General features: G+C 38.8%; 1 protein-coding gene across 18 annotated transcripts in view; it reads right to left on the reverse strand.

Moving 5' to 3' along the window:
• Positions 1-26,582, reverse strand: part of CAMK2D (calcium/calmodulin dependent protein kinase II delta) — a 299,674-nt gene that overhangs the window by 138,665 nt on the left and 134,427 nt on the right. For all 18 annotated transcript variants that reach the window (XM_043438243.1, XM_043438236.1, XM_043438242.1 and 15 more), the window contains exon 4: positions 8,040-8,094. In XM_043438243.1, coding sequence (XP_043294178.1) covers positions 8,040-8,094 — 55 coding nt within the window. The remainder of the gene's footprint in view (positions 1-8,039; positions 8,095-26,582) is intronic.

Below are 26,582 nucleotides of genomic sequence, written 5' to 3' on the forward strand. Positions count from 1 at the left end.
TAAATGAAGAGATATTCCTTGTAGATGAGTGGGAGGTCAAGATGACAGTTTTTCCCAACTTAATCAACATAATCCCAATTAAATCCAGCAAGTCCTTTTGTGGATATCAAAAATCTGATTTTAAAGTTTATGTGGAGAGCCAAAAGACCAAGCATTAGCAATGTAATATTTAAAGAGAAGAACAAAGATGAAGGACTCACACCACCGACTTGAAGGTTTACAATAAAGCTACAGTTATCAAGAAAGTGTGGTATTTATGAAAGAATAAGCACAGATTATACAGAAAATAAAGCCCAGAAATGAGCATATATAAATGTAGTCTCTCATCTTTGACAAAAGAGCAAAGGCAATACATTAGAGAAAAGAGACTCTTGAACAAATGATGCTGGAACAGATACATATTTTAAAAAAAGAAGAAGAAAGAAAAACCTAAATCTAGACCTTACACCCTTCACAAAAATTACCTCAAAATGGGTCACAGACCTAAATGTAAAACTGTAACTATATAAATAAAACTATAAAAATCCTGGAAGATAACATAGAATATCTGGCTAACCTTGGACATGGGGATGGCTTTTAGATACAACATCAAAAGCATGATCCGTGAGAGAAACAATTGATAAGGAGAACTTGATTAAAAATTTTAAAATTCTGCTCTGCAGAAGACACTGTCAAGAAACGAGAAGACAATTATAGACTGGGAAAAATATTTACAAAAACATCTGATGAAGGACTGTTAACCAACTACACCAAGAATTCTTAAAACTGAACAATAAGAAAATGAACAATCTGATTTAAAAATTGGCAAAAGTTCTGAAGGACACCTCACCAAAGAAGATATGTAGATGGAAAATAAGCATATGAAAAGATGCTCCACATCACATATCACTAGGCATTTGCAAATTAAAACAAGATAACCACTACACATCCATTAGTGTGGCCAAAGTCCAAAACACTGACAACATTAAGTTCTGGCAGGATATGGAGCAAGAGGAACTCTTCATTCATTGCTGATGGGAATGCAAAATGCTGCTGCTGCTGCTAAGTTGCTTCAGTCTGTCTGACTCTGTGTGACCCCATAGACGGCAGCCCACCAGGCTCCTCTGTCCACGGGATTCTCTAAGCAAGAATACTGGAGTGGGTTGCCATTTCTTTCTCTGATCAAAATGATGCAGCCACTTTAAAAGACAGTTTGGCAGTTTTGTATACAAGTAAACATACTTTTACCATATAACCCAGTAACTGTTTTCCTTGGTATTTACACAGAGGAGCTGAAAGCTTAAGTCCCCACAAAAACTTGCACGTGGACATTTACAGCAACTTTATTCAGAACTGCCAAAACTCAGAAACAACCAAGCTGTCCTTCAGCAAGGAGCTGGATAAACAAACTGTGGCTCATCCAGGGAATTATTATTCAGTGCTAAAAAGATATGAACTATCAAGACATGAAAAAACATGGAGGAAACATAAATATATACAGCTAAGTGGAAGAAGCCAATCTGAAAAGGTTACATGCTATATGATTCCAACTATGACATTCTAGACAAGGCAGAACTATGGAGACAATATAACAATTAGTTGTTTCCAGTCAGAGAGAAGGGTGACATGAACAGTTGGAGCACAGAGGATTTTTAAGACAATGAAATTATTCTGCATTAAACTACCAAAAAAACCCAGTCAGTGTACAATACCAAGAGTAAACCCCAAAGAAAACTATGGACTTTGGGTAATAATGATGGGTGAACCTAGAGCCCTCAACTGCAACAAATACACCCTGTGTGTGGGAAGTCAACAGTGTATCGCATGTTTAGAGAGAAGGGTATTTGGAAATTCTCAGAAACTTCTGCTCATCTTTTCTTTGAGCCCAAAACTCCTCTAAAAAGATACCTTATTAAAAGTGTAATAGTTAAAAAATTGTTTAAAAGTTTCCAAAAGTCCTAAATTGCATAATGTTTTCTCCTACTTTATAAAGACAAATATGGGAATTGATATAGCCTCAAGAAAATCAAACAAATGAAACAGAGATTAGTCCTTTGGAATTTAAGATAATTATCCCCGACAATAATTCTAAAGAAGCATCAGATGATATTCATTTGAAGAGCCTCCTTCCTCCTGTACATTGTCAACTAAAAAGTACTCATGAAACAAGGTTGTACCTTATCCCACACAAACTCAAAGTGTCTGTTAACATAAAAGAATTATGATGTGTGGTTAAAGGATTGAGTCTGCCACCTTGGAGCAGCACCATAATACACGAGAAAAGTTGAGTGTTAGTTTAGCCTTTTATTCAGAAAATAATCAAAAGGATATGAGTGTCTCTACCCCTTTCTATTGAAAGTACAGGATGTTAGTCATTTAAAATGTTTTTTGTTTTTTCCTAAAAAATACACAGGCATACCCCCTGAGATACTGCAGGCTCTGTTTCAGACCACCACAATAATGCAAATATTACAGGAAAGCAAGTCACATGAGTTTTTTGGTTTCCTAGTGCATGTAAAAGTTAGGTTTATATTATCCTGTAGTCTTTTAAGTGTCCAAAAGCACTATGCCTTAAAAGAAAGTACATACCTTAATTAAAAAATACTTTATTGCTTAAAAATGCTAATCTGAGCCTTCAGCAAGACATAATTCTTTTGCTGGAGGGTTTTGAAACATTGTGAGAATTATCAAAATGTGGCACAGATATATAAAGTAAACAAATGTTGTTTGGAAAAAATGGGACTGATAAACTTGCTGGATGCAGGGTTACATAAATCTTCAATTTGTAAAAAATGCATTTTCTGTGAGGCACAATAAAGCAAAGTTTAATAAAGCAGGGTATGCTTGGAACAGAATCATTACCATTTTATTAATTCTCCAAGAAAAAAAACACTGAAATTATTTAGTATAACCTTGTGAAACCTGTATTTTCCCATCACTGAACTTCTATAGTTCTAGAATTATAGCTTTCTGCTGGAATGGACATTAAACTTCATTTTAATAATAGCCAATATGTTTTGATTTAAACACAATTCTGTTTTTGAAAACAAATAAGAAATGCAATAATTTACAGCATCCAGAGTTTCTCTGTCATTAAAATACCCTCCATTTTAAGTTGACTGTTTCTTGCATATAAACTGCCAACTAAAAGCAAAATTCCATAAACTCAACTTTGTTCTAAAAAATATTTTCAGACAGATTTTACAGTCATCTCTCAAGATCTGTGGGAATCCCCAGCAGATACTAAAATCTGAGGATGCTCAAGTCTCTTACATAAAATGGTATCTTACTTTTTCTTTTGTTAGTTGCTCAGTCATGTCCAACTCTGCAACCCCATGGACTGTAGCCTGCCAGGCTCCTCTGTCCATGCAATTTCCCAGATAAGAATACTGGAGTGGGTTGCCATGCCCTTCTTCAGGGGATCTTCCCAACACAGGGATCAAACCCAGGTGTCCTGAACTGCAGGCAGATTCTTCACCGTCTGAGCCACCAGGGAAGACCCTCATAAAATGGTATAGTATGATCTTATACTATATGCATGTGCTCATTCGCATCTGATGCTTTGCGGCCCCATGGACTGTAGCCTGCCAGGCTCCTCTGTCCGTGGAATTCTCCAGGCAAGAACACTGGAGTGGGGTGCCATTTCCTTCTCCAGGGGGTCTTCCCGACCAGAGATCGAGCCTGTGTCTCCTGTGTACCGCGTCTCTTATATCTCCTGCACTGGCAGGGGGATTCTGTACCACTAGCGCCACCTGGGAAGCGCCACACTATACATATATTCTCCATAATACTTTAAACCATCTCTTGATTACTTATAATACCTAAAAAAAAATGCAAATAGTTATAGTTGCCAGCCGTAATAAATTCAAGTTTTGCTTTTTTGATCTAAGATTGGTTGAATCTGTGGATGTCGAACCTGAGGATATGGAGGGCCCACAGTAGCTTTTTACTTTATTCTTACCAACACCTTACATATTTCAGGGACTTACTATCATCTACCTGGATGTTAGCAGACCAGGGTTCATCACTTTCACTCTCTTTTCTTCAATCTGTGTACGCAGGAAAATATCATGGCACAAGGCATCCTATGCTATAATTATTGATTTATTTTCTTTCCCCTGACAGGACTTTAACCTAGAGACTTGCTCTCAAGTACTGTTTTACAACAGGAAATAGTCTTCCATAGTCTGCTTTCACATTTTGATCTGAGTGTGAAATTATTTTGCTATTACTATTTGTTATCTACAGTGTTCTAGAGATGTAAATTAAAGGAAATATTATGCTTAGTAGGTTTTAAGACAGATAAAATTTTCTGTGAATAAAAACAAAAGGTATTCAGAAAAAAAATTAAACTAGCCCTCCACCTTCCAAAAGAAGTAATAATCACTGGAAAATATATGCCTTGTGAAATACTGGAGAGTATTATCAGCATAATAGAATTTTACCAAATTACCACAAAAATGACCAAGTGACTAGGAGCACACACCAGATGTTTTAACAGACACTATGAAACTCGTTATATTTGTGTATGTGTTGTAAATTCTGCTGATCTGTTGGTTACATAACCAAAATATTCTAGTATGTGATAAAATGCTAGAATACTTAGTTATGTTTTTCTGAAGGCAAAAAGTGGTCATTCACCTTCCCTTCAATCAGCTTATCTGCAGTGACTGGTGCAGAGTGACTACACACCAAGTGTTTGTTCAGCTCCCCACTATAAGGAGTGTATTTTGCAAATTTTTAGCACTATAATTTGAAATTTGTAAAATGAAAAATATACACATTTTCCTAACAACCACAAAACATGCAACTTGACCAGGACTTCGGACGAGTACGTAGATGATAAAATGGGGCAGGAGGAGGAGGCACAGCAGATTCTCTCAGGGTATTTCTTTTTGAATTTATCTAAATGGGACATTTATTTTAAAATGCTCAAAAACACTGCTTTCTTCCTCTCTAAAGCATTAGACAAAGCATCTTGCTCTTAGTAGGCATCTATCACATATTTAACAAGTAGAATTTCTTATCTGGGGACAAAAACACAAACACTTTAAAACAGAGGGGAAAACAGTACTTCACATACCAAGATGTGTGTTTGCTAAGGAAAAAAATTGTTCTTTTTAAAGATGCAATGATACCGTTTTTCTCCAATAGTTAAGACTCGTAAGAAACTTTCTAATATTTAAATGGCATCAGGAGTTCCATTAATTCTACCAGAAATCTCAAATGGATACAAAAAGCATTCTGGCCTCAAAGAATAGAAAAAACTTCAGAAACGTCTAACACATTTTTCATCTGGTCCATGCCCTCATTCTATTTGAGAAAAATGAAGCTTAGAGAAAAGAATGTAAAATGTTTAGCCCCAGGTAGCTCTGAGACTGAAATTTAAATCTTTCCATTCTGGGTCAGCAGGCTTTCCAGTAAGCCTTAGTTTAATAATTCTCTTACAATATTTATTTAAGAGTGTGATGTTTCTATACTTCATTGTGTATATTTACCCACCAAACACACAATACAGATCTTTTCTAACATGCAGTTTCTGAAATATATATGTCATATTCAAATGACTGCCCTTGTCAAAGCCTTATTAGCCATCAGTCCTAGAAAAGGACTGGATCTGCTCTATTTCCTAAGGCCAATGGCTCTGCCTTCAGGCCCCTCCCTTGAGGACTAGAGTTCTAGCTCCATTACTTCACTGTCTTACCTTCCTTCAGATTTCAGATAAACCCACATCTCTTGCCTCCCGGAGTTGCTGAGGTGTGCCTAAAAACCATGCTAGGGGCAGACCTTGAGGAACATGATTCTAAAAAAATCAAGCAGTTCAGTATTTGCTGTGAAGATATCTTCACTTTCATGAAGGTCTTTCCCACTGATTCCTGAGTCTATTTGCAAAACTGACTATTAATACTTTGTAGTTGGAAACAATGGACAGATACGTGAATAAAAAAGGTAAATGAATAATAGCAAAAAGAAACTAAGAACTCATGGCCCTTTCTGTTCTGCTTTTTAGAAAAGGAAAAGTATTCCATTAGAAGAAGCCTCAACACACCTATAAAAATAGAACTTCCCACCAGATTCTGAATAGCTGACATTCCACAGGAAGTATGCACAGTACCACACTGCCAAAACCATCATCAAAAGGACAAACACAGAGGACACTCCACCTTTAGGAATTTAAGTGCTTATTTTATCTTGGGACTGATTGGCAAAGGAACTTCCAGTTTTTCCGTAAGTATTTCATTGATATCTTTTCTAAAGTTACTCTTCTCCTTAGACTACCACCACAATTAAATAGAGGATTATTTATTTATATCTGTTATAATCTCTTTTTACTCACTGAACATCTATACTTTTAACCACTATTTTCCAATTGTCTCTAAAGCTTGATGCTATTTACTGGACTGTGTTTGACTAGTTTATTATTAATCTTAGTTACTGGAAAAGCATTTCGATGAGAACTGTTGATAACTCTCCTCTTAAACTTTAAACACTGAAGAATACTTGCAACACATTTCATAGTAACAGCAGACATGTCTGGTTTCCTATCCAATAAGCAAGACTTCCCTTCCTGCTATGGACTGAAATTATGGTTGGTCAATGCCAACTGCTGTTATTCTATCCCCTTTACTATTACTTGGTTCAGATATGTGCATCAGAAGCAATTCTAACCAATAATGCACTATCAGATATCTTCTGAGGGGCTGCTGGGAAAGGTTTTCCCTGTAAATAAAAATATACGAATGGGATTAATATTCCCTCTTTTTTCCTGCCTTTGGAAGTCACCATGATAGCTGAAATGAGGCACCAAACGTGAGAACTAAGAGGTATCTGAGAGTAAGGATAAACCCACATACTACAAAGAACAGACTGAAAGGTGGAATGAACCTGATTTCTTAAAGACATCACTGGAAGGCTGAATTAACCAAACCTAGTATTAACCTGTCATTAGACACATTTCAGATAAAACAATATTTTTTCTTTCTATTCCCCAAATATCACAATAAATGCTCGAGAGTAGTCCATCGCATGAATGCACTGTAGTCAAGAAAACTGATTCTCTATTATTGGATCCTTAAGTTGGTTTTCTTCCCCCTCCTCCCAGCTTCCTATAAAGAACAATGCAATAAACATCTTTCAAGCATAAACTTTATCTGAATTTAGAGTAACAGTTTCCATGGACATTGTTCCAAGAACCAAAATTAGTAAGTTATACAATATGGACATTTTTTTATATGAAGTATCAATCTGATTTTCAGAAAGTGTATTCTTATTTAACCTGGAGAAGCATTGTGTATGGCCTGTCTCACTATATCCCATTCAGCTAGGAGAGATGCTATGGACTGCTCCCCAAGAGCACGGTTTTCCCTTCATTCTTATTGATAGAGCCTTGGTCTCTAAATCTTAGTCTAAGTAAATCTTGGTGTTTCCATTCTTGCCAGTGACTGGTGAGGGGCAGGCATGTGACCTAGTCCTGGCCAATGAGGTGAAAAATGGAAGTTTTACTAGATGAATTGTTTATTCTTAAAAAAAACAAAAAGTACAATATCTTCCAGTATAAATTACCATGTCTGCCTGTAGTAAGTTGAACCACACCAGTCTGAGAACAAAGACAGTGAGCTGGGGTAAAAGATGGGAGTTTGATGATGTTGTTGAACCCCTGAAGTAACCCACCTCAAGGGTTCTTGAGTCTTCTTTTTATGTAAGATAATCAGTTACAAATACTTTAAAAAATCCAATGGAAAATTATGTTTACGTACACTGAGGTGCATCATGGTACACTCGGTTTACATTGTACACTGTAAACTGAGAACTACTTCTGAGGTCACAATGAGCAATCCCAAAGGAAACACTTGTAACTATTTCCCTCAGGAAGATCAACTTAAATTTTAAATAAACGATGCTGAGTATTCACCTTTTGTCAAAAGAATTACATTTGAAAATATTACCAGGTCATTAATTTGGACTCCTACTTGGAGAAAAAATGATCTTTAATTCAAAATCTTCAAATAAATAGCAAAAACAAACAAACAAACACCAAACACAAAGGACGCTGTACTTACAAATCAAACACCAAGTAATGGAAGCCCTCTTCTGATATGCTGTCATGAAGTCGCACTATAACAGAAGAAAAAGGGAAAAAGAGTAAAGAGTTTGTGTTATATGTATGCCAACAATCAACGTTAAGCCAGGCATTGAATAGGCATCTGTCTCGTAAATTAAAATGTGAGCAACACTATTTTAGCCTCTGATGAGTCAGAACCCTTTATTAGCAGGGCTTGGGTTCACAGAGATCCTAGGTTTAAGTTCTGATTCTGATAATTATTAACTGTGTGATCTTAAGCAAATTAATTAATTTGCAAAGATAATAATACCTATACTATACAAAAAGGTTGAGAATATTAAACAAAGGTAAAATAATCTGCATACTGCCATGTGAAAACTAAACGTTAATTACTGCTCTATCTCCGTATGTCCAAAGTTAACAGGCTCTGGGCCATTCTACGTCTGAGAGTCTTTCCCTTGCATTCCCTTTGCTATCATCCTAGTCAGGTCTTCAGGAGACTAATAAGTGGTCTCCTTGCCTCTGTTCACCCTTTTTTTCTGGGGAATTTCTATATAGCACTCCCCAGCTGACCTGTCCAAACAGTTTTTTTTATTATGCTACTTCTAAAGTCAAGTCACCAAAATCCATTTAACAAGTCATCAGTCAAAAATGTAAAGCTAGATGGGGGAGAATGGATGCATGTGTATGTACGGCTGGGTCCCTTCACTGTTCCCCTGAAACTACCACAACACTGTTAATCTGCTATACTCTGATACAAAAGGAAAAGTTTAAAGTTTTAAAAAATGTACAGCTAGAACTTCTAATAAGATAATCTACTAGTTCTTCAAATTAATACTTTAAATTTTTCAGAGAGCTAAACATTCAGAGAGAAACCAAAGTTTCTGTCTTTTGAATTTAAATGTACTCATTGTTTACTGCAAGATAACCACACATGTAAAACTCACATACTGTTCTTCCTTCTATTTATTTCACACAAGCCCCCTGACTCCCCCAACTCACCCCCATAGATGGTAACCTCTTCCTATTTATACAATCACTTAGGGTAGCTTGGCTTTCACTGGGAGCAACGGAGGCCAGGAAAAGCAACCAACTCATAGGACATGCTTTTCAAAAGTCACCACAAAAGGATCATGACATCTATTAATATTGTGACTTGTCCTTAGTATGATTCTGATGCAGTGATGACCTCCATAAGGAAAATGTGGTTACAGTAGGACACAGGTTGTCACACAAGCTACAATAATCCACAAAGGGAGTTTGTAGTACTCATGAAATTCCCAAGCCCATAGGCTTAGTAGAATGTCCATTCTTTACAATCCAATTTCATCCCCTTAAGATACCATCCTCGGCCCACTATTAAAATCTATTCTGAATCTCTCTCCAGAAATTTCTCCAAAGTAGGAAAAGAGAGGCTTTTATTCACCCATAATTGTGGGCTATCATTTGTAAAATATGTATTTTCTATTCTCACGAAATGAGAAGGGGGCCCATATTCCAGGCACCTGGGAGCGTGGCCACTTCCGCTCAGCTCAGCTCCTCTCTTGTCTCCTGAGCACACGGAATGCAAACATGCTGAAGCACCCCTCTTACATCATTTCTCTCAGTATCACCTTTGAATTTAAGGATGCAGCCTATTTTATTTTTATTAACAAACTTGAGTATCTGTCCTTTCTTTAGTATGCAGAATTTCTTTCTCATCAACACTACCAAACAGGAACCATATTTTAAAAGTCTTTGCATCCCGCACAGACTTGGCAAATAGTAGATGGTCTTTCATAAAATTGGTTTTGAGAAGTTACTATGCCATGTGCTAGGCATTCTTCCCTCTTTCTGGATAAACATTTTCATCAAAGCTCAGTATACTATAAATGTCTAAAACGAAATCATCAAAGCTCAGTATACCTATGTATGTTTGAAACAAAATGACTAATGTGCAATTCTCTTGTAACTTTACTTGTATGACAAGTATTCTTCAATTTGGCAATATCAGAGATCACTTGCTTCATCCATAAATTCAGAGTGACAAAGATAAGGAGATGAAGATTGCTGTGTGCTTACACCTCAGTCATCTGTTTTTAATTTGCCTGCTACCTTTATTTAAATTTATTCTGCCAAAGAAAATCAAAAGTTTGGCTCAATGATGAGTCTTCTGCTCATAGTCATTCAGCACAGTGAGGAAAGCCACATCATGGGTGATAACACTGATTTTCTTACATGACATAGTTGCATAGATACCTCATTGAGTGGCTATAACACAATCTGTGGGGCTTTTTCTATTTAATTGTTTAAAAACTTTTTTATTTTGTATTGGGGTATGCCCAGTTAACAATGTTGTGAGTTCCAGGTAAACAGCAAAGGGAGTCAGCCACACACACATGTATCCATTCTCCCCCAAATTGCCTCCCATCCAGGCTGCCATATAATGCTGAGCAGAGTTCCATGTGTACGTTCAAATAATGGTACGGCTACAGAGATAGAAATTTCAGGTACAAGTGGAGAAGCAGTACTAATTTCTAGTTATATCTGGAATAAAATTTCTTAGATTACCACTACTTTATTAATACCTGGATATAATTATCATTTGGAAGTGAATCACTTTTTGAACAAGTCAAGAGTTGCTCAAGCCAGATAATCAAATTTACATTATGTGGGGTCAAAACCAGTTTCACCAAAGCATTTTGTTAGGAAGCACATGATAATGGTTAAAAATAAACCATGTAATGAAGTTCAATCCTTTTGTAGTACATAATTCTAAAATAATCTGTACTATTTCTAACCAGCCATTTGACCAGGTGAGATTAACTGTGAATGAATTTTGCTATTGATACAGCAGGAAAAAAAAAAAACCCAAAAACTAGCATTATCTTTACATGGGATAAATACACATTTTCTTTATTCCTTCCTTTATTTCTTCTTTATGATTTTCCTTCCTTCCTTCCACTGCCTTTTAAAAATAAAGAACTAAAAACACACAACTAAATGAAATTACAATTTTCATTTATTAACCAAACTATGTCATACAGTCTTCACATGGATATGCCATATGTGTACAACTGCTTTGAGGAAGGGTTTGTTTCCTTTCAAAACTTGTAGCTCTTCAACCAATAGTCTCCTGTTACTGATTATGTGTTTGAGAGCCTGGAGATGGTGTTTTGCACAGTCACAGACATCTTCTCTTTCTCTCAAGCCTTGTCTGTTGGTCTAAAGTATCCATTCTTTCACCCTTTTTTCCTGTGTAATAGTTTCTCAAGGGTTGAATATTGCATTTACTTTTACAGAAGCTTACATAAATAACCCAATTCCCTTTCACACCAGAGGGATCATGGGATGTTCTGTTCCCCACGGCTGGCAACCCAGACTGACTGCAGAGGCAGCCCGAGGGCAGCTCAGCTGCCGCACGAGGAGGCAGGCTGCCCCGGGCGCTCGCTACGACCGCCCTATCTGTCGCCATGGGCAGCACACGGGTGCACACAGGTAACCTAATCACAGCCAGCCCTAAGATGCCTTAGAAAGACATTTTAAAGAAGTTAATGAGAAAAGCATTTGAGAAAAAAGGTTATAATCATTCTTTCCGCAGTCTTTCTTTCCTTGACAGAGCGAGCGTGTGTGTGCGCGTTCAGTCCAAGCAAGAACACTGGAGTGGGTTGTCATTTCCATCCCCAGGGGAGCCTCCTGACCCAGGCGTTGAACACGCATCTCCTGCACTGGCAGGTGGATTCTTTACCACTGAGTCACCTGGAGCCCTTTGTGAAGTGTGCTTGAAGGAAAAAGCAAGTGTAATAGTTATCCAGGATAAACATGTACATTCTAAGGCGTTAAGTAGGAGATCCATATGGGTGGAAAAGGTGCTTCTGAGGCTAAAATGTTTCCAAATTTAGCTGACCCAAAGCCTATTACTTTTCCTCTCTCTTGAATGATATTATAAATCCCTAAAACTAAACATGGTAGGGCAATACTGCCAATGTTATCATAATACTAAGAGTCATTCATACAGAACAGATTGCGTTGCATCCTCATAGTCACTGTTTGTTAGTTCTGAGCAACAGTCCTGGTTATAAACGTGGGGAATTTTGCATTTTTAGTTTTCTCTGTTGTGAGGATTGAGGTTGTAGATTTGTCTCACATACTGGGGTGCAAAAATGACAGCTTATAAGTCACATACTTTTTATAGTCTCATTGGCAGTTAATTACATGTATTTCATGACTAGAGCAAGCATTAGCTAAGTTTGGCCATGCAAGGCACCAAGCCTTCTCAAAAAAGTGAAAGTTTCAAGTCAAAGTTGCTCAGTCGTGTTCGACTCTGCGACTCTGCCCAACTGTATAGTCCATGGAATTCTCCACGTCAGAATGCTAGAGTGGGTAGCCTATCCATTCTCCAGAGGATCTTCCCAACCCAGGGATCAAACCCAGGTCTCCCGCATTGCAGGAGGATTCTTAACCAACTGAGCGATCAGGGAAGCCCCTCTCAAAAAAAGGGACACCAATATTTAGTTCATGTTAATTTAAAAACATTTACTAGTCTCAGACATTGTAACAGTCAAATGGCACTACTCTAGAGAGAAATTTCATTACTCAACCATTACGCTTGGCTCTTGTGGCAAAGCTATTCATTTCTAGAGAGCCAACTTCACAAATACAAGACAAAGAAGTACCAAAAACCAAGTGCAAAATAAAAGCAATATTTCTAGAAAACTGAAGGCAAATCTGCATAAATTGTTTTTATTAATCTTTTTTATAACATGAGTAATACATTTAATAAAACACCATTTTTAAATTTTATAATTAAATTTTACTTTTAGACAATTTGCTATGTAAATTATCTTAGCTTTCGTTCCTAGGTACCAAAGGTAACGTTTTGCAAAACTACAGTACAATATCACAACCAGAACTACAGTACAATATCACAACCAGGATGTTGACATGGATCTAGTCAAGAAACACAAACAACAGCTGCATCACTATAAGGATCACTCCTGTTGCTCTCTTCAGTCCCTCCTAATCCCAGCCAATCACTAATCTCTTTCCCATTTGTACTGTTGAATCGTTTCAGGAATGAAGTAAAAGTGAAATAATGTATGTAACTTTCTGGGACTGTCATTTTCATTTAGCATAATTCTCTGGTTGTTGTCCCCTGGTTTGATTCCTGTTTCTGGGAGATCCGCTGGAGAAGGGATAGGCTCCCCACTCCAGTACTCTTGGGCTTCCCTGTGGCTCAGCTGGTAAAGAATCCCCCTGCAATGCAGGAGACCTGGGTCCAATCCCTGGGTTGGGAAGATCCCCTGGAGAAGGGAAAGGCTACACACTCCAGTATTCTGGCCTAGAGAATTCCATGGACTGAGTCACAAAGAGTTGGACACGACTGAGCCACATTCACTTTCTGGTTGTTAGGTCCATCCATAGCTCATCCCTTTTTACTGCTCCTTATATGGATGAACCCTGGTTAGTCAACCATAGAAGGACATCTGGGCTTTTTTTTTTTCCCCCTCTTAAGTTTTTGTTTTTTTGTGAATAACTGTTGTGAAAATATGCATTTATGTTTTGTGTGACCCTAAGTCTTCAGTTCTGTGGGATAAATGCCCAGGATTATCATTTTAATTGTTGATTTATATGACAGTTGCATGTTTGATTTCTGAAGAAACTACCAAACTGTTTCCCAGAGTTGCTGAACCCTTTTACATTCCCACCAACAATGTATGAGTGATCCAGTTACTCTGCATCTTTCCCAGCATTTCTGAAAACATCATTATTTTAAGAATCACCCCAGGATAAAAATATTAATTTAGGCTGTATGGATATGAAAAATACATGCACTCTATTTCTTTGAAATATGAATCTATGCATATATATTTATTTTATTTTAAGTTAAGTAAAAAAGGAAAGCAGATAAAGATATACAGATATTTCTTTTGTTATTACTGTTGTCAAAGTCAATAGTCATATGCCATTCATAAACTGATTTTTTTTCACTTGTCTTAACAAGAGACTTTAAAAATTTGGATATAAAACATTTGGAGATTTGATTTAGCTGTCAAAGGCAAACAAACTGATTAGACGCAAGCTACAGTTTATTCTAATTTTAGATATTGGACACATAAATTTCTAAAGTTGCACAGATTTCTGTATTTTGACAATATTCTGGGCAATATCCCTCATTAATAAATGCAAAATAAGCCACTATTCAGTACTCAAAATTAAAATAACTTTAAAACCAGAAATTAAAAAAAAATTTTTTTTTTGGCTGCTTACTGTGTAACATGCGGGATCTTAGTTCCCTGTCTAGGGATCAAACCAGTATCTGCTACATTAGGAGCACAGAGTCTTAACCACTGGACTGCCAGGGGAAATCTCTCAAAATTTATTTTAATAAAATTTCAAAATTTTTCCTGAAGTGACAAGAAAATCTTTGTAAACTTAGTACTAATTAACATTTAGGGCTTTGTTGGTGGTTCAGTGGAAAAGACTCTGCCTTTCAATGCAGGAGATGTGGTTTTGATCCTTGGGTCAGGAAGATCCCCTGGAGGAGGAAATGGCAACCCACTCCAGTATTCTTGCCTGGAAAACCCCATGGACAGAGGAGCCTGGTGGGCGACAGTCCATGGGGTCACAAAGAGTCAGACACAAGAGCGACCGAGCACGTGCACGCACATGATCCTCTAAGAGGATCCCATGAGGTCCTTTCCAACACTAAGTTCTACATTTCAGCATGATTATAGCTAATAAACAATATGGGAAATAAGCAATACATTTATTACCAATACAAGGTTGAATACAATCACCTACATTTAAGGCTTTTCCTTCTCCAACATTCAACACATTTAAATTTAAAACATATTCCAATCTGAAGGAATTGGGAGTAGCACTGACATATATACACTACCACGTGTGAGACAGATGGCTAGCGGGGAGCAGCCACACAGCAGAGGGAGTCAGCTCAGTGCTCTGTGATGACCTGCAGCGGTGGGCAGGGGTGCAGTGGGAAAGAGGTTCAAGATGCGGAGGACACACACACACACGTACACACACACACATGTATATATAGACACACATGTGCACACACATGTATACACACACATATAACACACATGTACACATACACACATGTATACATACATGTACATACAAACACACGTACACATATTCATACACACATGTATACGCACGTGTATACACATGTATACACACACGTATACATACACACATGTGTATATGCACACATGTATGCACACACATATATACACACACACACGTAGATATACACACTTACAGCTGACTCACATCGCTGCACAGCAGAAACCAGTGCAACCGTGTAAAGCAATTATCCTCCAATGAAACATTTTTAAAAAGTTAAAAATACTACATTTTATTTTGGATCTATTTTTAATAAATAACTAGAGAGAAAAACTTAAAACATTTATTGCAACCAATTAAAAATAAGTCCTTTTCAAAAATGTACTGGGCAGAAGCACTGCTTTTCTGATAATATCCCTTGGAGAACAGAATAAATGGAAAACTTACTATTATAGATCATCCTCCCTTTACAAGATATTATTATCTTAATACCTGCAACTGACTTTTCCCTAGACATTCACCAGCCCAAATGCTCTCATCTTTCAAACCCCTGCTGAAAATTCATTTCTTGAATAAAGTATTTTTCCAAATTTTATTCACTCCATAAGCAGGAAATGGTCTGTCTAGTCAAGGTCTAGTCAAAGTTATGGTTTTTCCAGTAGTCATGTATGGATGTGAGAGTTGGACTATAAAGAAAGCTGAGCACTGAAGAATTCATGCTTTTGAACTGTGGTATTGGAGAGAGTCCTTGAGAGTCCCTTGGACTTCAAGGAGATCCAACCAGTCCATCCTAAAAGAGATCAGTCCTGGGTGTTCATTGGAAGGACTGATGTTGAAGTGGAAACTCCAATACTTTGGCCACCTGATGCGAAGAACTGAGTCATTTGAAAAGACCCTGATTCTGGGAAAGATTGAAGACAGGAAGAGAAGGGGATGAGAGAGGATGAGATGGATGGCATCACTGACTCAATGGACATGAGTTTGAGTAAACTCCGAGAGTTGGTGATGGACAGGGAAGCCTTGTGTGCTGCGATTCATGGGGTCTCAAAGAGTTCGATATGACTGAGCGACTGAACTGAACTGAACTGAAGCAGGAAATACATGAGTTTAAAATTCTACTAAAATTAAAGTGCAATGTAAAACTGTATCCATATTATGTTATCTCAATATTTTTCTATAACTACTTTTATGCTGAAAGTACTTAAAGATATCAGTCTATCTCCTCTGGATAATATACACAAAACACAAAGCACATGAAAAAAAAACTCTCTAATTTTAGGTTCAAAAGCGAGGGAAAACGTGAAAATTATTTATGAATTTTCTCAGGAGTTAGGTATCACAGTAATAATAAGGGATATTCATACATATCGCCACAGGCACTGGTATACTGTCAGTGCCAGTAAGCACCAGGTGAAAGTGTGGAAGTGTTTAGTTGCTCAGTCGTGTCTGCCTCCTCGCGACCCCATGGAAAGTAGCCTGCCAGACTCCTCCTTCTGTCTATGGAATTCTCCAGGCAAGAATACTGGAGTGGGTTGCCATGCCCTTCTCCAAAGCACCAGGTACCTGCTAATATATTGTTGGTTAAGCATTCGATGGAACAGCTAGTTCACCTAGGTCAATAATCTTTTCTTTAAAGAACTGCCCATTTATCATGCAATTAAGGAAGTTATAACAAGTGTCAGACATCTCAAGCATCTGGTGCATTTGCTTACTTCATACACATCTCATATCAAACAAGCTCAAGGAACTTATGCATGATCTTCTTCCTAAGTCCTGCTCTACTCACTGTCTTCCATATCTTCCCAGTTACTCTGGATAAAAATCCTCAGTGTATTTCTGACTCATTTCTCTGAGGCCCAAAATCCAATCTGAAAGCAAATCCTTCAAAACATACGTGGGAATAAGAAAGAAAAAAGCTAGGTTTCAGTCCTGTCCCCTCACTGTCCTCAGCACAGCAGCCAGAAGAAACCTCAGTTCAGTTCATTCGCTCAGTCGTGTCTGACTCTTTGCAACCCCATGGGCTGCAGCACGCCAGGCCTCCCTGTCCATGACCAGCTCCCAGAGCTTACTCAAACTCATGTCCATTGAGTCGGTGATGCCATCCAACCATCTCATCCTCTGTCATCCCCTTCTCTTCCTGCCCTCTATCTTTCCCAGCATCAGGGTCTTTTCAAATGACTCAGTTCTTCGCATCAGGTGCCCAAAGTATTAGAGTTTCAGCTTCACCATCAGTCCTTCCAATGGACACTCAGGACTGATTTCCTTTAGGATGACCGGTTCGATCTCCTTGCTGTCTAAGGACTCTCAAGAGTCTTCTTCAACACCACAGTTCAAAAGCATCCATTCCTCAGTGCTCAGCTTTCTTCATAATCCAACTCTCATATCTATACAGGACTACTGGAAAAACTATAGCCTTGCGTAGACGGACCTTTGTTGGCAAAGTAATGTCTCTGCTTTTTAACATGCTGTCCAGGTTGGTCATAACTTTTTCCAAGGAGCAAGTGCCTTTTAATTTCATGGCTGTGGTCACCATCTACAGTGATTTTGGAGCTCCAAAAAATAAAGTCTGTCACTGTTTCCATTGTTTCCCCATCTATTTGCCATGAATTGACAGAACCAGATGTCATGATCTTAGTTTTCTGAATGTTAAGTTTTAAGTCAGCTTTTTCACTCTCCTCTTTCACTTTCATCAAGAGGCTCTGTAGTTCTTCTTTGCTTTCTGTCATAAGGGTGGTGTCCTCTGCATATCTGAGGTTATTGATGTTTCTCCAGCCAACCTTGATTCCAGCTTGTGCTTCAGCCAGCCAGCATTTTGCATGATGTTCTCTGAATATGAGTTAAATAAGCAGGGTGACAATATAAAGCCTTGATGTACTCCCTTCCCGATTTGGAACCAGTCTATTGTTCCATGTTCCAGTTCTAACTGTTGCTTCTTGACCTGCACACAGATTTTTCAGGAGGCAGATCAGGTGGTCTGGTATTCCCATCTCTTTAAGAATTTCCCACAGTTTGTTGTGATCTACACAGTTAAAGACTTTGGCATAGTCAATAAAGCAGAACTACATGTTTTTCTGGAATTCTCTTGTTTTTTCAATGATCCAACGGATGCTGGCAATTTGATTTCTGGTTCCTCTGCCTTTTCTAAATCCAGCTTGAACATCTGGAAGTTCACGGTTCATGGACTGTCAAAGCCTGGCTTGGAGAATTTTGAGCATTACTTTACTAGCGTGTGAGATGAGTGCAATTGTGTGGTAGTTTGAGCATTCTTTGGCATTGCCTTTCTTTGGGATTGGAGTGAAAACTGACCTTTTCCAGTCCTGTGGCCACTGCTGAGTTTTCCAAATTTTCTGGCATATTGAGTGCACCACTTTCACAGCATCATTTTTCAGGATTTGAAATAGCTCAACTGGAATTCCACCACCTCCATTAGCTTTGTTTGTAGTGATGCTTCCTAAGGCCCACTTGACTTCACGTTCCAGGATGTCTGGCTCTAGGTGAGTGATCACACCATTGTGATTATCTGTGTTGTGAAGATCTTTTTTGTACAGTTCTGTGTATTCTTGCACCTCTTCTTAATATCTTCTGCTTCTTCTAGGTCCATAACATTTCTGTCCTTTATTGTGCCCATCTTTGCATGAAATGTTCCCTTGGTATCTCTAATTTTCTTGAAGAGATCTCTAGTCTTTCCCATTCTATTGTTTTCCTGTTTCTTTGCACTGATCACTGAGGAAGGCTTTCTGATCTCTCCTTGCTATTCTGTGGAGCTCTGCATTCAGATGGGTATATCTTTCTTTTTTTCCTTTGCCTTTCACTTCTCTTCTTCTCACAGCTATTTGTAAGGCCTCCTTAGACAACCATTTTGCCGTCTTGCATTTCTTTTTCTTGGGGATGGTCTTGATCCCTGACTCCTGTACAATGTCACGAACCTCTGTTCACAGTTTTTCAGGCACTCTGTCTATTAGATCTAATCCCTTAAATCTATTTGTCACTTCCACTGCATAATCGTAAGGGATTTGATTTAGGTCATACCTGAATGATCTAGTGCTTTCCCCTACTTTCTTCAATTTAAGTCTGATTTTGGCAATAAGGAGTTCATGATCTGAGCCACAGTCAGCCCCTTGTCTTGTTTTTGTTGACTGTAAAGCTTCTCTATGTTGGGCTACGAAGAATATAATCAATCTGATTTCAGTATTGACCATCTGGTGATGTTCATGTGCAGAGTCTTCTATTGTGTTATTGGAAGAGGGTGTTTGTTATGACCAGTGCATTCTCTTGGCAAAACTCTATTAGCCTTTGCCCTGCTTCATTTTGTACTCCAAGGTTAAATTTGCCTGTTACTCCAGGTATTTCTTGCCTTCCTACTTTTGCATTCCAGTCCCCTATAATGCAAAGGACATCTTTTTTGGGTGTTAGTTCTAGAAGGTCTTGTAGGTCTTCATCGAACCATTCAACTTAAGCTTGTTCAGCATTACTGGTTGGGGCACAGACTTGGATTACTGTGATATTGAATGGTTTGCCTTGGAAATGAACAGAGATCATTCTGTTCTTTTTGAGATTGCATCCAAGTACTGCATTTTGGACTCTTGTTGACTGTGATGGCTTTTCCATTTCTTCTAAGGGATTCTTGCCCACAGTAGTAGATATAATGGTCATCTGAGTTAAATTCACCCATTCCAGTCCATTTTAGTTCACTGATTCCTAAAATGTCAATGTTCACACTCTTACCATCTCCTATTTGTCCACTTCCAATTTGCCTTGATTCACAGACCTAATATTCATGCAATACTGCTCTTTACTGCATCAGACTTTACTTCCATCACAAGTCACATTCAGAACTGGGTATTGGTTCTGCTTTGGCTCCGTCTCTTCATTCTTTCTGGAGTTATTTCTCTGCTGATCTCCAGTAGCATATTGGGCATCAACCTGGGGAGTTCCTCTTTCAGTGTCCTGTCTTTTTGCCTTTTTGTACTATTCATGGGGTTCTCAAGGCAAGAATAATGAAGTGGTTTGCCATTCCCTTCTCCAGTGGACCATGTTTTGTCAGAACTCTCCACCATGACCCGTCTGTCTTGGGTGGCCCTACATGGAATGGCTCATAGTTTCATTGAGTTAGACAAGGCTGTGGTCCATGTGATCAGATTGGTTAGTTTTCTGTGATTGTGGTTTTCATTCTGTCTGCCGTCTGATGGAGAAGGAAAAGAGGCTTATGGAAGCTTCCTGATGGTAGAGACTGACTGAGGGTGAAACTGGGTCTTCTTCTGATGGGTGGGTTCATGTTCAGTAAATCTTTAATCCAATTTTCTATTGATGGGTGGGGCTGTGTTCCTTCCCTGTTATTTGACCTGAGGCCAAACTATGGTGAGGTAATGAAGATAACCTCCTTCAAAAGGTCCCATGCATGCACTCAGCGCCCCCAACCCTGCAGCAGGCCATCGCCAATGCATGCCTCTGCTGGAGACTCCTGGCCACTCCCAGGAAAGTGTGGGTCAGTCTCTTGTGGGGCCACTGCTCCTTTCTCCTAGGTCCTGGTGCACACAAGGTCCTGTTTGTGCCCTCCAAGAATCTGTTTCCCCAGTCCTGTGTAAGTTCCGGTGCTTCTATGGTGGGGTTAATGGTGACCCCCTCTAAGAGGGCTTATGCCACACCCAGGTCTGCTGCGCCCAGAGCCCCTGCCCCTGCAGGAGGCCACTGCTGGCCTGGACCTCCACAGGAGACATCCATGCACAGTTCTGGCTCAGTCTCTGTGGGGTCTGGGTCCTGGTGTGCACAGAATAAACCTGTTAAGGCTTAAATCTGATTAACTGCCCCCTGCTCAGAATCCTCCAATGGCTCTCCAACTGCCTCTGAGTAAAAGCCAAAATCCTATTCACAGCCTATAAGGTCCCCCAAAGTCCAGCTCCATCCCCGCACTGATCTGTCTGGCATCTGCAACACTACCCCTCCCCTGGCTCACTGCGCTCCATCCACAGTGGCCTCTTTGGTGCTTTTGGAGAAAGAATTCAGGGCAAAGTCCTGCCTTAGTCTTTGCAGTTGCCGTTTCCTCGGCCTGGAACTTTTTCTCCCCAGCCGTGGCTCACTATCTCATTTCTTTCAAGTCCTTACTCAGCTTTTCACCTGTTTTTGTAAATAAAGTTTCATTGGAACACATTTGTTTATGTATTATCGATGGTGTTTTCAAGCTAGGACTGCGATATTTAGTAGTTGCAACAAAGACCCTATAGCGATGAAAATGAAAATATATCTATTTGGCCCCTTAGAGGAAACAGTCTGCTGATTCCTGAGTGGAAGGAAAAAAATGTTGAAAAGGAGAAGATAGCTTGTGAGAAGCCTGGGTATGGCACATTCTCCCAGACTAATTTAAGTCACCAACAACGATGGTTAGCAGTGGGGAAGGAGAGAGCACAGTAAGTCAGCTTCTATATGATACAATTCCCTGAAGAAGGAAATGGATTCAGTATAAGGAATGGCTTCAGAAGGAACTCCTCCAGTATTCTTGCCTGGAAAATCCCATGGACAGAGGAGACTGGTCCTATATAGTCCACGGGGCTGCAAAGAGTTGAACACAGAGCACACACACACATATGATACAATAAATGGGGCAGGAGGGGAACCAAGACAATGGCAGGAAACTGTAAGTTTCCTGAGATGTATAAGATGTTGTAATCCGAGAAAATGTGTTCAATGATGGGGTACTGGAGTGGAGGAGCACCCTCTTCAGGGAGGAGGCATTAACAGTCGTTTTGCAAAAGCAGTGAAGGGCAAGAAAACACCTATGTACCCCCAGGTTCACAGGTATGTGGTGGACACAGAAAACAGCCAACACTTTCCAGCACACAACACACTCAGAAGAAAGCCAGACTGCAGTTAGCACAAGAAGAAATGAACGTTCAGAGACCACTCAGCAAAGATTATGACATAGATTTGTTATTTTATCAATAAAGGGAAAAGGAAAGCTAACAAAAGGTGTTAAAGCTGGCAATTTGAAGATACATGTTTAAATTTGTTCTCAATGAAAACTACATGGCATTGTTTTTTACTTTTTAATTGAAACTGGTTCTTCCATCTCTTCTAAGCAAAATGTTATGCCACACTGATCTTTAATTCTGAGCAAACATACATATATATTTGAAATATCAATACATTTCCAGATTTATTGGTAAATATTTTTACCTCTATAATCTTGACCACAGTCTTTATTCAGAAACTCTAAGCCAAAGGAACAAATGTTTAAGGTCTTTTATAAAAGATGTAGCTAAGATTTTTAGGAAACAAAGTTCTTTGTAGAGGGGAGGAGTTCATTCCTTCAGTTATTCAGCCGACTTTCCTGAAAACTACATGCTGGGGATGTAACTATCAACAAGTCAGTGGTGGTCTGACCCTCATACAGTTTTCAGTCTTTGGGACAAAATTGTCTTGCTAATTTTGTGACTCTAATTCTAGACTATCAGAGTCACAACTAAAGCATATAGCAATAGTTTCATTTTATGGTCATCTCATTGCCCACACTTATGGCAGCATATGAACATGTTATTATGTGGCAAATACATCTAAACAGGCCAAGGGCTCTAACTAGGTGTGATACAAAATGTCTCCATCTATACCAGGCTATGAGAACAATAATTTTTTATCCAGTGACCAATTGATTTCATCAAAAATATCTGATTTTTCTTTTTCCCTGAATTGCTTCACTATTGAGAAAACAAGTCATTTAACCTGAAAGACACATTTCCTTGTAAACATCAATTTAACATCCCCTGTGACTTACTAAATCCATATCCACAAGGCAGCCATCATTTCAAAATGCAAATCTGATTATATCATCTTTGCCCAGCTTAAAATTCTTCAATGGCTACGCAGCCATTTGATTTGATGTTAAAGGAACAAACTCCTTGACATGACCCATTTATCATATAATTTGTCATCCAAACTGGGGCACTTTGAGAATGAAAGGGGGTGATTAATTGTCACATCAGTAAACCAGGACGGCCCTGGAAAAGAGGTTAGCCTGGTCACCCACCCAGAAGCCTCTCCCTCCTCACCTTCTCTCATTCTTTCCCTCCAGTGACAGAGGTCCTCGCTCAGCTCAGCCTCATCTCAGTTTCCTCCCGTAATAAGTCACATCTTCACTGTGAACTCTGAAGCCTGGCATTCTCTTTTCTCCTCTCCAGATTATTAATCCTCATCTATCCTTCACAATGAATTTTAAGCTTTACTTTATCAGGAAAGTCCCCTCTGGCTCCCAAAGACGCTCTCAGAGCACTGCCCATCTCTCCTTCATAGGACTGGTCACACTTGCAGCGATCTCTTTGATTACATGGTCACTTGACTAACATTGTCTTTCCTGCTAAAGTGATCCCCTCAGATGACTAGATTCATGTGCCCTAAGAAATAATTTCATAGCATCAGACATCTGTTAAGAAAAAATATATACTCCAAATAGACAAAAGGATAAATTCATGCCCCTTGAATATAACAGGACATTGTCTAACTGGCTCACCCAAGGATTATCTAATTCTCTAAGATAGTACTGATATCTTTGTTCTATTTTATTATTTTTAAGGCCTTAATCAAGAGTCTGTAAACTCTAGCACATGGGCCAAATGACAGGACAGCAGCTTGTTTTTGTACAGCCCACGAGATTAAAAACAGTTTTTACATTTTTAAGTGACTATAAAGCAAAACAAAAACCAGATGATATGGGACAGAGAACTTACATGGCCCACAAAGCCTAAAATATTTACTCCTGCACTGAAAAATTTGACATTCTGTGGGTTAGGGCATTTCACGTGTACAAAATGGATGTCAGTAGCAATGACTCTTCTCTGATGGCAATGCAAATGAGTGTTGGGATATATTGATTTAATGGATTCACAAAGGTTACAGTTTTATTGCCTGTAGAGCAATAATCATTTTAGTACTGCAGCAGTCTCATTCCAGACTTCTTTCTTTCCATGACTATAAATATTTTTGTTATTTCTACGTGTTTTTGAACTATCTTTGGCATCCTGCTAGTTCCCTCACTGATTAGTTAAGTGAATCCTTGGTATTACAGATAGACATGTAATGCTTTAATTGGTGTACAGTATAAAGTTGCCAACATTCACTAGGTCGAAGAGAAAGCAAGGGAATTCCAGAAAAACATCTACCTCTGATTCACTGATTATACACTAAAGCCTTTGACTGTGTGGATCACAACAAAATGTGGAAAAGCTCTTAAAGAGATGGGAAAACCAGACCATCTTACCTATCTTCTGAGAAACACGTATGCAGGCTAAGAAGCAACAGTCAGAACCCTGTATGGAACAACTGACTGGCTCAGGGCTGAGAAAGGAGTATGGCAAGGCTGCTTATGGTCACCTTGTTTATTTAACTTATACGCAGAGCATGTCATGTGCAATACTGGGCTGGATGAGTTACAAGCTGGAATCAAGACAGCCAGGAGAAATATCAACAACCTCAGATATGTGGATAGATGGGGAGCTGTTTCCTCCAGCTAGAACAATCTACCAGCATCCAACTTTAAGAAATACTTCCCATAACACTGATTATAAAGGAAGATTTAAACTTTTCTATGGAAATTTATTTAATGTTTTAAAATAATAGGCTTATTTCTACCCATGAATAAGGCAGCAGATTATCAACTAGAAACTTTCCCTTATTTTCCTTAAATTATTAATTGCCAAAAGATGCTCTCTTTGAAACTTGAGGAAGAAGGAAAAATACCTTTCAAATAACTATGCTGTTTGTTCTGTATAGAAACGCATTCCCTTAAAAGTGATTCTTTCATTTCAAATCAGTTTTCCATAAATTTTCACTACAACAAATTTTAGACTTCTTAGTACAGTCAGTTTTCATTGTTTGAGGCAGGTGTGTTCTAATCTACAAAGCTGTCACAAACATTGAGTTAGCAAATACTGAATCACTGCTCCTGGGTGAAATAATAGGCTTAGCTTCCTGTAAGCTTCCAGTGACAACATTTTTGGTCAGCTAATACAGGACCTTGCTTTATGATGTTTCTATTGAAAGACATCTTACTGAATACATATTGCTGATTTACTAACATTGAACTCATGGCCAACAGCACTATAACTCACTTTAACTTATAAAGCTTATCTAAGACATGTGTCCCCTCTTCTCCATAAGGGACATCACAGCCTTTCTGAGCTCACAAGCGCTAGACAGCACTCCAGCCCTATCCTTTGGGGCCATGTTAAACAGCAAAACAAGGCACTGCACAGGTGGGGACAAGGACTCCTGGCTTCAGCATGAGAACTGACGAGAAGGCAGAGTCCCCTTGTCAGTCCTCAGCTGGGGCTGACAGGCACGGCCCGGCACACTGGCCAGCTCCAACTCTTTGCTGCTCAGGTATCTGTGAATGTCTGAGGATGAACACGAAACCGCCCTAAGTACTGATAAAATTACAAATGAATTTTAGCAAGGAGGTGAATTCAGAGATATGGAACCTGCAGAAATAACCAACTTGCTTATTTCCTTGGTGGTGTAGTCGCTCAGTCGTGTCCGACTCTTGCGGCCCCCTGGACTGTACCCGCCAGGCTCCTCTGTCCATGGGAGTTCCCAGGGAAGAACACTGGAGTGGGCTGCCATTGCCTCCTCCAGGGGATCTTCCCGACCCAGGGATTGAATCCACATCTCCTGCATTGCTGGTAGACTCTTTACCGACTAAGCCACCACAGAAGTTTATTTCTTCATGCAACTTTAATTGATCATGGATCTCAGCTCTTTTAATATATTTATCTGCTCTTTAGCATTATAACTGAGTGTTATTAATAAACACAAACACTTAATTGTTGAGTATATTAAACCTATGTAGTTAACCATTTATAAATTAAAACTTTTTTAGACATCAATTATCATCTGATCAATCTACTTTATAAGCTTACATTTTCCAGAAACAATCTTCCTAAATACTTCATTTTTTATGTATAATCATAAATGCTATTAAAAGACTGGCTATGTATAATGACACTTGTTAGATACCACATTAACAAGTTACGCTGCAGTTTATAAACTACTAAAAGACTGGCTTCCATTCAGGAAACAGAAGAAAGAGTAAAGGAGTAAGATACACAGCCTGGTTAACACTCAAGTGTGAAAATTACACTGAAAAATGAGCAAGAAAATCAGAAGTTGAGGTGACCTTTCTCCTGGATTCCTGCCATGGAACAGGGCCATCTGAAGAGGGCTTGATATCCATCACCTTCTCTGATCCCTCTCAAAGGACTTATCTTTCTTGCTACAAAGCCTTTGAGCTTTAAAATTATTCATCATTTCATGACATATTTGGGGCTCGCTGGCAAAAACAACTCTCTAAAGAGGATGCATATGAATAAAGAGAGTAGAAAAGAAAGGTATATTATATAATTTAAAAAAAGGGAGGTAATTCTTTCTCGTAAAGGTGAATTCCCTTCTTTATTATTTTCATCTTTTCCTTTTTTTAAGGGCAATAAAA

The sequence above is a fragment of the Cervus canadensis genome, chromosome 19, assembly GCF_019320065.1.
Source record: "Cervus canadensis isolate Bull #8, Minnesota chromosome 19, ASM1932006v1, whole genome shotgun sequence".
Taxonomy (NCBI): Eukaryota; Metazoa; Chordata; class Mammalia; order Artiodactyla; family Cervidae; genus Cervus; species Cervus canadensis.